This window comes from Plectropomus leopardus, chromosome 9, assembly GCF_008729295.1.
Source record: "Plectropomus leopardus isolate mb chromosome 9, YSFRI_Pleo_2.0, whole genome shotgun sequence".
NCBI classification, from domain to species: domain Eukaryota; kingdom Metazoa; phylum Chordata; class Actinopteri; order Perciformes; family Serranidae; genus Plectropomus; species Plectropomus leopardus.
Genome location: NC_056471.1, coordinates 22,653,921 through 22,665,809, shown reverse-complemented (window position 1 = coordinate 22,665,809; position 11,889 = coordinate 22,653,921). Strand labels below are relative to the sequence as shown.

Here is an 11,889-nt window from a genome sequence, read left to right as displayed (position 1 = left end):
CTCGAGCCAAATTAAAGGCTCAAATACACAGATGTGTGAAAAGAAACAATCTCTGTGACTCGCCTTCATTCTTGGCGATAATGAGCCTGCCACAGACAGCTGCAATGGAGGCAGCCTCGGCCTTGGGGCACACTGTGGGGATAACTGTCACAGCAAAGATGCAGGGAGAAGGAGGAGAGTTAAATATATTTGTATAGAGGGAGGACAGACAGCAGGAGGAGAGAGGACTCTGAGGAAGATCAGCTCGGGCGTGATTAGCAGGAGGAGGTGCTCAAGCTCACGGGCAGCATAATAAACACCTGCTGCACTTCCGCTTACAAAAATAAATGAAACAAAAAAACTTGCTGCAGTCTTTCCTTCTCACCAATCAGCTGAGAGGTTTCAGTACATCTTTACCTGCTAAAACTATATACAGTTCAACAATGGCTTTGCTTAATTTTTGCATTCTCATTCAGCGGTTCCTAACCTGTCAGACCTGAGACCCCTTAAAATCAGCTGAGACCGGTTCAACCAAAGAGCAGGATTTGCCTCTCAGATATGATTTTTTAAGAATTTCTAAAGACATATTCACAGCGTTTTTAGAGGGAAAAGAAATATGTTTCTTTCGTATCCTGTTAAGTTATACTACTTCTGCATTACTTTTATTGGGATGGTTCGCTTTTCGCTTCCTGCAGAGAGTTAGATGACAAGATGAAACCACTTTCTTATCTATAAGCTAAATATGAAGCCACAGCCAGTAGCTGGTTAGCTAATCTTAACACAAACACTTGAAACCAGGGGAAACAGCTTGCATAACAGTCCAAAGATTAAAACATCAGCCTGCCGGCATCACTGAATGGGCTTTCACACCGCCACACAGTGAGGACGAGGCGGAAGAGGGGAGGCGGTTTCAAACATGTTGCTAGGGGTACGAAGCTGTTGCTGCTCATGTGAGCGCGCACACATTTTGCTCCGCAGCGCAGAGTTAACTGTTAAACAATTGGTGGTTGTCGACTGGCTGTGGTTGATCAAACAGAGGGAGGCGAGCAGGAAGAAAGAAAATGAGATGGGGGAGCTAATAATAATAATAATACTGTTTGCGTCTGAATCATGGATGTATGTGTGCACCCTGTTCATTCCTCTGCAAGTTACTCATTGGCTCTTAAAGCCAAAACAGCTTGATTTCAATGACATGAAATGACCCCAGTCTTCTGCTTTTTGGGTCCCTTGGAGCTGGTGCACTTCAGACTTATGACGGCTTATGAAAATCTTCCAGTTTAGCTCTCTGCTGACTTAATGAGGATAAAATTATTTAATTGTGTGACTCATCTAGACTTGGAAAAAATGATCAGACCAAAATGATCAAATCCTGATAGTGAAACAAGTCATTCGATGGTGGTTGTGATGCTCAAAAAATTTATCCATTGATCTGCAAAAGAATCTTTCACAATGTAAGTAAATGGGAAAAGTCTTTTGGGTCCCATTGCTTCACATTCAAGACCCCAAAATGGTAATTCCACGTTTGGTCACTACAAAACTGGGTATTCACAAGGCCTCAGGAAAAGTGCTGAGCTTTGATGCCAGAGTTACACAGCAGTAGCAACTTATAAGAGAAACCAAAAGAAAAACTGGTCCTGGGATTGCCTTTCCACCAAACTTTAGATGGCAGGAAAACTGTCCAAATATGTCCTGGACCTTTGTCCAATGACTTCCACTGCATTTTATGTATTTCTATTAGTTATTTATTTTGTCTAGTACTTTAGTACAGCACTTTAGTCAACCTTAGTTGTTTTTAAACGTGCTATTTAATAAATTTGACCTTGACCTTGAAGTATCAGCTGCGGCTTGCACTTTTAAAAACGCTTTGCTTTTTGGGCAGTGCTCTTGCAGGCAGGCTTTTGTCAGGGCGTTTGCCACGTAATCGTGTGAAAGTAGCTTTAAGCTCATTGTTATGTGTTTGTGCATTTAATTACTGTGCACAAAAAACATGTTTACTTTTCTACAGCTAGAACTCTTTCTTAACTTCTTGTAATGTTCAGCCTTTTTTTGTACAAATTAAATAAATAATTAGGTAGCTTTAGAAGTGCTAGTAGTTGTATTTTTTAGTTAGATGGACAGAGCCAGACTAGCTGTCTCCTATTGTTTCCAGTCTTTATGCTAAGCTAAACATCTGCTGCCTGTAGCTTCATAGTTACTATATTGACATGCGAGTGATATTGATCTTCTCATCAAACTCTCTGCAGGAAGTGAATAAGCTCCTTCCCAAAATGTCAGACTATTCCTTTAATCATCTCTTGACCCCAGCCTAGATTTATCCTGCAACTCCTCATGGGGGTCCAAACCTGCAGGTTGGGAACCGCTGGACTTATTAGTGTATTAATGTTGTCATATTTAACGGATCTCAGGGGCTTCTCTGTTTGTCGACCTCAGTTGCATTTGAAAATGCAACTGTTACATGATAAGGCACTGTTACCAAGAGTGTCTACTATCATCAGAAGTCAGGTCGTCTCTCTCACACATAACGGGACTCTGGCTGAGCGTCTCCTGGATACAAGACTTCAAATGTGCGTCACGCAATTTCATCTATTTCAGAGCACCGACGTCACACTACATCCTTGATTATATAAAAATGGAAGGACAGGCGTTGGTTTGGATCACTTTAAGAAACAAAAAAGATGCACGTAAGTAACAACAGTACTGAATGCAGCAATATCAGAATACAAGGTAGATTTTGACTTGCCTGGAAGGAGCCTTTAGGATATCTTAGCCAAGGGTTTGCATATCCTCCTCCTACCTGGACATCATGTGTACTCACAGCCTGACAGGTGTTAACCCTTCTGTCCAAAAGCTGCATGTCCAGCCTTCTCAGGGTTTGCATAGGGCATGTAATGTGCACACAACAGAAAACTGTATGTATGAAGTTTTTTACATGTCCAGAAATAATATTGTCTTTGCCAGACACTTGCAAGGGGTATATATGAACTGGCCTCTCACAATAAATGTCATTATGCAATTTTAAATAAAGATTAAAAGTAATATTGACAATCAGAGCGACCCACAGGTGACCTGCAGGGATGTCATATGCTTGAAGAGTTTTTTTTTCCTCTGCAGTTTTTCCAGCAGTTTCTCCTCCTACGTGTCTTTTCCATGCAGTGTTCAGGAGACAGAAAAGCTGCTGACTTTCCATTAAATCACTCCGCCTCCTGCAGGAGTCAGTGCCAATCAAACAGCTCTGCAGCTACTAGTGAGGAGAGCAGGGAAGAGGAGGAGCTGCCGCAGAAACTCTGCTCTTCTGGTGGAATGTAGGGCGGGAGTCGGAGAATATCCGAGTCACCCGCACAGTAATCACATATTGATTATTAATGTTTAGGTTCCTGACCAGGCCGGGTGTCAGGGGAGGGGCTACAACGGGAGCCGCCCCCTTATGCAGCTAATGGCCCTGGTCCTTGGCGATGGATGCTTCTGCATCAGTCTCGGGTGAAGCCAGGGGCGGGGCCTTTGGAGCAGGAGGGAGCTCCTCTTTGGGGGAGGCGCTCTTTTCTGCTGAGGCGGCAATGCTCGGCTTGGCATCATCAGGTGTGTGCTCATTGGGGATGAGTGGAGCTGTGGTTTTCTGCGGAGCAGAGAGAGAGAGAGAGAGAGAGAGAGACACACAGTGGTGACGATCTGAGCTGCAGCAAAGAATCAAAATTTTCTCTCAAACTCAAACTCAAACTGGAATCTGATCAGATAATACAGTGTGGCAGTGCCGGCCAAATATCAATCAACATGTTACCGCACTTCCTATTTTTCTCCTAAAATGTTTTCAGAAACATTTTAATGCAGCAACAAAAACGAATATTTACAAACAACAAGTTTGTAACAAACATGTTTAGCAGAGCAGAACTCTTCTTTAGCCAACATTTAACACATCAGTGAAATAACAAAATTACATTCAATAGTCACTGGATGTTGCTAAAACTGACAGCAGTAGCTGATGTATAAACGATGTATATGCACAAAAATCATGTACAACTTTATAATGTGAAGCTCTTTATGAAGTTTGTTTTGACTTAAATGAATCACTGATCCTTCTGATGGTTAATAATTATGATGCTCAAGATTTTACTGTGATGATGGTTTGCAAAAGTGTGATGACGCAGCGGCACAGATCGTCGTGTATTATCACAGCCTCTGAGGCACCGTTGGAGAATCTCGCCAAATGCAACACAGTCAGTGAAACTGCACAGTCTTTACTGTATTTCTGATCAACAGGTTTGATTAATGGTGGCGGGGCGTAAGTAACGATATGCAAACAGATTTTTAAGGGTTTAAGGGCATTTCCAGCGGTGTATGAAGGACCTGAAAGACGATAATTCACCAGAAAATGACTTGGACGAGGCGAAAATCACCTATTAGAATATTACTTGAGTAAAAGTCTGATATTTACCGTGCTTAAGTATCAAAAGTAATCTTATGATATCAAATTATGCCAATATTAAAGGTAAAAATACAAGTAAATGCTGTTAATAACAAAAAGAAACCGGTCAGAATTGTGAGAGAAGTTAACCTTAAAATGGAGCATACATTACTCTTGAAGAAAAGGTAGGTTTTCTTCAAAACTTGAAGGATTTAAAGAACAATAAAAGTTTTTCCTTCCCTATTCTTTCATTTATGTACCCATCCCCTCCTATTTTGTAGTTAATTACTTACAATGCTTTGGTGCCATGTACTGAAGCAAAAGTATACATTTTATTTGGGAAACACTAAAGCACTACAACAAAGTATTACTACTTTGTTACATTACAATGTAAATCCTGCATAGTATATCTTTTTAAAAACTCTAGCTTGCTGTAAGCTTTAGGAACCCTGTTGATATTAGCAGATAATATGACATTTGAACAAATATACATGGATCAACACAGCAACTATGTAAAGAGACACAAAATGGCTCCACACACACGTGACTCAAGATGGATTATCAATGTCACTTTGATAAGAAAAGTGCTCTCCACTTCCTCTGTCTCACACACAAACCTCCGCTCTCCTCTCCAACACTCTCTGTAATTGGTTTAGACTGTTTTATGTCTGCTCTGTATTCACTACTCTGTGCTTTGCAGCCTTGATTCACTTCAGAGCCAGAGGAGTGCAAAAAAGGGGGGAGGGTTTCGTGTGTGTGTGTGTGTGTGTGTGTGTGTGTGTGTGTGTGTGTGTACGTGCTCACCGTGGTTTGTGACACTGGGTTGCTGCTGCTGGAGGAGGAGGGTGCAGCAGACGTAGCAGGAACAGGCGAATCCTCTTGCATCAGTCCTCGCCTGTCCAAGACGCTGGAGAGCCAGACAAAACAATCAGTCGCTAACAGCGTCCTGCTCGTTACTCATCAGGATGAGGTGTAGGAGAGGGACAAGCGTAACAATCTATCACAGGCACCATTACAGAGCTCACTGATAACTGCAGGACAAGAGCAAAAACTTCAACTAGATAACGTGACAGTAAATGAAGCAGTAAAGATGTGGGATTACCTCGGGTATGTTGGCCCACAAAGCACCTCGCAGCAGTTTTTAATGATGTTCTTGTGGCTGTACGGGTTCTGGACTCTGTTCTTTCCCGACCAGGATCCTTTAATCTGAGCACAAAAACAAAATGTACACACTGAAGCAGCAAACCTTCCCAAACCGCATCTCTGATTTTCCCCGTGCTTATACGTTATTCAAAAGCATCGCTCCTTTTTTTAGATGTTATTCCCACGGGCTCGGCTTTGACCTACTAAAAAGGATCTTGTCAGGGATTTAATGATTCCTGGTTTAATGGGAACTCTGTGCGCTAACGGGTGTGAACGAGCACAGAAAGATTACAACCACTTTAATAATTCATTGAAAAATCAGAAAATTCATGCAAAGGATTCTCCCAGTAATAATACGTCCTCCGCACCGTACCGTATGTACGCTCTCAGTCATATGCATTATTTGGCAGCTATCAGAAGGAACTTTTTAACCCCTTAACATCTGGTTTTCATCTTTTTTTTAAAGTAGCTTTAAGGTTGAAAAAAACACCTTATTCCAAACTGACTGCATCCTATACACATCTATAATGAATCATTTTATAGTCATATGATGTTCACAGTGAGTGAAATATTGAAACCCAAGAATTCATGCTTGTGCTGCTGCATAATTACACCAAAAGGAAATGTTGTAGATGTCTTTTGCATAATTTTATACAAATCATTTTTTGTTTCTGGTCATGTTTGGTGTCTTTGGAAATGCTGTGATCTCAGGTTACATACAGACTGCTCCACCTTGATGGTTGGAGGTGGCTATGGCTGTATGCAACCTGAAAGGAACACCTGGAGACATTACTCAGGGCTGAAAACACAGTGCTACTTCTTCTGCATGTTTTTCTGATGAAAGAAATAATATGAAATTTACATTCTACCACTATATTTTTTTTAGTAACACTACAATTGAAATGGCAATAACCAATTATGACATCATAATGTCTTAACTTAAGTAGGGATGCACAATAATATCAGCATGCCATCTGTATCAGCGGATTAGAGCTGCAATGTTAGGAGATTTTTTCAGTATGATAAATGCCTCAGAAAGAATCATGGTTTTATAGTCTCATGGTATACAGTGTTACACAGTTACTCTAATTATTATCAGTTACAATGTCGTTGTTGTGCATAAAGTTTTTCTGGGAATGCCTAGCGGTTAGGGGGCGGGGCTAATGAGCTTGTGCTGACTGAGCCTGCGGCAAGTCAAAGAAAACAGGTTTTTTGTTTTTGCAGTTGCTGTGGATATAGGTCAATAGTCTGCCCATGAGGTACTTCAGTACTGCATGCCTGTACTACACTGTGTGTATCTCTGTGAGTGTTTGTGTGCATGAAGGAGACACAGTTGACAGAGCATGTGTCATCCTATGGGAGAAACCAGGGCAGCTACAACACTCAAGGTGCCTTCTCTTGTTCGCCTTTTTTCCACCATTTCTATCATCCTCTCCTCCTCCTCCTCCCCCACCTCTTCACCTCCCCCCACCTCTCTGCCACAGCAGTATTTCTGGCAGCAGGCCCAGCCCCTGCAGGTATCGATGCTTCTATTATTAGGCCAAATCACAGATATCGAAGCAGCCAGACTGACGGGCATTGTTTCAGCTCCTGGAGCAACATTACACTGTACTGTAGGTGCCCATTGCAGAGCTTCATTACTGATTAAATGAAAAAAATGAGGCCAGCTTTCCCACAGGAAGCAAAAAAGGGAATTATAAATTAATCATTACAACAAAGTATGAGTGCACTCTCTTGCTTTCAGCCATCTAGAACCTCCCACCATCTCTGCTGCTGCTCTCTGCTTCTCATCAGTGCCGCTGCAGTCAGATCTGGGCTAACAAAGCCTCAAATAAAGTATACACACTGTTAATGTTAGCGTACACAGACACAACATAAATTACTCCCTCTGTGGATTCATCCACCTGCAACATCACCACTCATCTTCTGCCTCACATCAGCCTGAATGTGTGTTTGGTGACTCAACAAAGACTCCATGGTAATGCGATCAAGCAATCAATACTTTTTTCCTCATTTAGCCTCTCATGCTTCATCTAAATGTAGCTGACAAGTTGAGTCAGAAACCAGCTGCTCAGTTTTGTTCTTATTTCAGCTCAGTTCTGTCGTTGGTTTTTATTAAGAATAGCAGCTCTTCATGTGCGTATTTTTAGATCATTAGACGACTTCAGCTGTATGAGCAGAGAGGAGCATTCGTCAGCCAGGTTGTCATATGTTTCACACTCTGAGCAGAATAAAAGTGTTTTTGGTGTACCGGAGACATTTGGTCTCAGTGTGGCTGAACTGGACGTCACATTTTGAAAAACAGGAAAGATGGGTCAACCCCTCCATGAGGTCCAGTCTGCCTCATGTGAAGAAAAGGAACAACAAATAAATGTGACAAGCTGCATGTCTGTTTTAGCCGCAGTTAAAAATACACTCATTTTTTCACAATCTGTTTTTTTATGTATTTGCCTTATTGTAGTTTACAGTGTAAAAGCCTTGTTTAACAAGCTACAGTTTACCATCCTCTGTTCTTCGGTGCCGAATGAGGCTGAGCAGTTGTCAAGGAAACAGCTCTGGAGTCTTGGAAATCGTAGTGTTTACACCTCTGTGATGTATGTTTGTCTTTCCAGCCACGTGAAGACAGACTGCCCGATCTCATTATCACACAAATTCTTCAAACTGTGCTTTATCTTCATGATGTACCTGATTTAGACAATTACACTCGTCTAATCTAATTTAAAACATATCTTCATTTAAAAGACACTATATGTAACTTAACACATGTATTAATCGCTGTTGATTGCCGAGGGTAGAACTGGCTGAAAAGTAACTTGAAAACTGAGACCTTCACAGATTTTCCGTTACCGACTTGTACGTGAAGTTTTCGTCAATAAAATCCCAAAGATGTGACATTTATGCAGCACTTTGCCTCTCTTCAGCTCCCCTAAAGCGCTACAACAATGTGCAACACGAACTAACATAAGCTTAGCAATCGTGTTTGCAAGCGTCAACAATCAACTTGTGTTGGTACAAGACATGCTCGACCTGACACATCTGCTTGGGGTCCTGCATTTGCATATAAAGTAACACACTCTGATCGAGGTTTATTCCATAATGATGTATGTTTTAGGAGTCTGCGGCGCAAACACAGCATTCATACACTTTCTGTTGTACAGCTCATTATCGGGTGTTACGTCATGCAGACCCCAAGCAGGTTTGCCTGGCTGCAGAGCAATCTGGTACCTACAGCAGCAACCACCACCACATGGAGCCTTACACAAACTCCATGTAAGCACACACACACAGACACACACACACACACACACAAAAGATTCATCTCTTGGATCTCACATGATGGAGGGACTTATTTGGTTTGGGGGAATTAAAACTGACACTGAGCATCAACATGATGCCGGTCAATCATTTCGCTGTTTTGGCCGATGCCGAGGATGCTCTTTTACACCTGCAGAGTGCAAGCCCGAGCAAAAGGACGCTGACTGCGGTTCTCTTAACAGCCACTAGTGTCTTTAAAAACAAGGATTTCCAGAACATTACACGCAGTTCCTTTAAATGCATGTTTGTTGCTTATGTGTTAATTTTTTTACTATTTATTTTAACTCTTGCTGTTGTGTTTCTGTTTGATTGTTCTTTTATGTTAAAGTCTACATGCTGCTGTCTTCATCAGGACTCCCATTAAAAAGAGATTTTGAATCTCTGTGGGACTATTACTGGTTAAATAAAGGTTTACTGAAATAATAAACTAAATAACCCTTTATGTTAACTTTTAAATATGTGAGGACAAGAGACAATCTGCCCTTTTTATGGTACATTCACAAGTGGTTTGAGTTTAGATAGTTGTGGTAGGGGAAAATGATGGTGGCAACTCAGTTGTACACCCGTCAGCAGGGACAAAAGTACCCTCTCCATTATTTACAGTTAACCACTTCATGCTTTTTAGGTCAATGACACAATCAGCTGACACCAAAAAAGCACAAGTGAAACAAGGAAACATTTAAGCTGTTCAAACCAAATGTTTTAAATGTGTCAATGTACGTGTTGTTTCTTTTTATGTAGGTTTTAGCTACCAAGCAAAAATGTGACAATGAGATTAGTGCTCTGACAAACAGAGACGCATGTATGTGTCTAACTGTAAATGAAATTATAAAAAAGTATTATAGACACATCAGCATTGTATCTGAACACTAGAAATAACAAGTGTAAATGAGAATGAGAACTCAACATGGACCAAACTCTGCATATTAAGTTAATTTGAAGTCTTACCTGATGTTTATATTCAAGAGTTTTAGTTGGAAAGACAAATATAGCCTATATTAGTGCATGATTTGTAAATTTCTGCCACTGGAATAAAATACTTTGTATTTACATCAAAGAAAACTAAAGACACCAAAGACAGAGTTAATCCTGTTGCTCCATGTCTTATTTGGTTGATTTGCATAAAGGCAGTGTGAAAGCTAAACAAACTAGATGCAAACTACATCTTTGTGCCTCACGGATGATTCAGGAAACAAATTGCAGATGTGAAAGCATTATTCATGCAGTGAGATGCACTTACGTCCTCATTGGTGGTCTGGTTGAGAGAGATCAGGTAGGTGTGGAAGCCCGTCAGTCCCACCACCGACCACAGGGTGAAGAAACACACCAGCACCTCCAGCACAGTGAGCTCAAGTTAAGAAAACGGTAACAGATGTTTTCTGGCGGACACGTGGTCACTGATTAAACAGTGGACAGCAGGTGACGACAGAATGGCAGACAGTTATGCAACATGATTAAAGCCAGTGACGGTCAGCAACAGGAAGTCTAAAAAAATGTATTTAATAAAAAGGATCAAAGGCAGGAGGTTTTTTTACTCTTTTAACTGCACAAAAAATAAATGACCATTGAGAATAAAGGTGAGTTCCATCAATAAAATGTCAAACTGCTTTTATCTAATTGTTTGTCAAGGCCCCTGTCCCCTTAGTTTCTGTAAATATTCATCAGTGGTGATTTTGGCATTACTTTCAAAAGCAGCTTCTCATCTCCATCTGATGATTATCCATTTTGCTAGCTGAAATGACCTTATTTTAAAAGCTGAAGCCAGCGAGCTAAAGTAAACTTGTGTCGGATTAAAATCAGATTCCAACATAATTTAAGCTTACTGGCATACGTGAGGGGAGAGATGAACCCAGGGAGAAAAAATTACATGATTGGTAAACAAAATGTCACACAAATGCATACTGGTGCTACATTACATCAACAGCTACAGGAAAATTAATTTTGTTAAATTACGTGGATGATTGTGCACAGAAAATTATTCTAACAATTTCATAATACACAAGAAAATTCCACAACTTTACTAATTCCATGACTTTTTCCAGGCCCGAAAAAATGTGATTGTGAAGTTCCCTGACCTTTCCGGGTTTTCCATGACTGGGAAGCCTGTAAAAAGTACATTTATTTGTTCACTCTTGATTTCATTGTATCATTTTATGCCTTGCTGTAATCTCTTCAGTGTTTGATTTTACTTTTCTCTAATCCTTAAAAAAAAAAAATACAGTATTTGAAATAACTGACCTTTAGCACTTTGTAATCATGTTGAGCATGTGTCTGAAAAACAGAACATGGCCTGGATGGGTCTGTGACACTGGATTTGGAAATGGTTGTTCAAGACTCCATCTCTGTCACTACAAGGCTAACGGCCAATAGCTTATTTGAAATTGCTGTGTTGGAATTAGAGCTAAGGATGGGAGGGGAGTGGTGATGGAGTGGGTGTGGATAAGAGGCCCAATTTGGGAAATGTTGTCTCCTTGTCCATTATTTCTAATGGCTGGCCTAGAAAGGCTACAAAAGGACATGTTAGGAAATCCAAGCCTGACAGGCCTGCTGTGCCCAGTTTCTAGGCTATTATTGGAAAATCACTGTTCAAGGAGAGGTTTAGGGATACTTAAAAACTATCGACATTTTTCATTTTCTATTCTAGGAAATGTGGCAAACATGGCCCACACAGCAGCTGTTTTGTGATATACACTGTGGTCAGAGCTTAAAAGGATATGTTCCAGGTGTTTCCTTCAAAGTGTTCAGAAAACCATTATCCACTGAACCTGTGAACAGAGCAACAGAGAGATGTTTAAAAGAAAGGACTTTCTAAAAATCCCACTGCTTCCTTATTCATTTTTTTCTGTACAGAAAAGGCACAATTACTCCAGTATTAAGATAACAAGCCCAGAGCTAATTATCCTGACTAGAAACACGCTGTTTCCTCATCTCTCTGTCTTCCTGCTGTCTGCGTTGGGTAGAACGAGGAAGCAGGAGGACGAGGATGAAAAGAGGAGTCATGTCAAGCTGTCAGTTGCTGTTGCACGTCATGTCACGCTGCAGGGAGAGCCTGG

The 11,889-nt window shown here is 40.9% G+C and overlaps 1 protein-coding gene across 3 annotated transcripts in view; it reads right to left on the bottom strand.

Annotated features, from left to right (window-relative positions):
- Positions 1–2,623: 2,623 nt before the first annotated feature.
- zdhhc9 (zinc finger DHHC-type palmitoyltransferase 9) overlaps positions 2,624–11,889 on the bottom strand; it is a 38,237-nt gene continuing 28,971 nt past the window's right edge. For all 3 annotated transcript variants that reach the window (XM_042493657.1, XM_042493655.1, XM_042493656.1), the window contains 5 exons: positions 11,553–11,601; positions 10,077–10,179; positions 5,481–5,584; positions 5,183–5,285; positions 2,624–3,592 (listed from right to left, as the gene is read on the bottom strand). In XM_042493657.1, coding sequence (XP_042349591.1) covers positions 3,410–3,592; positions 5,183–5,285; positions 5,481–5,584; positions 10,077–10,179; positions 11,553–11,601 — 542 coding nt within the window. In that variant the 3' untranslated portion in view covers positions 2,624–3,409. The remainder of the gene's footprint in view (positions 3,593–5,182; positions 5,286–5,480; positions 5,585–10,076; positions 10,180–11,552; positions 11,602–11,889) is intronic.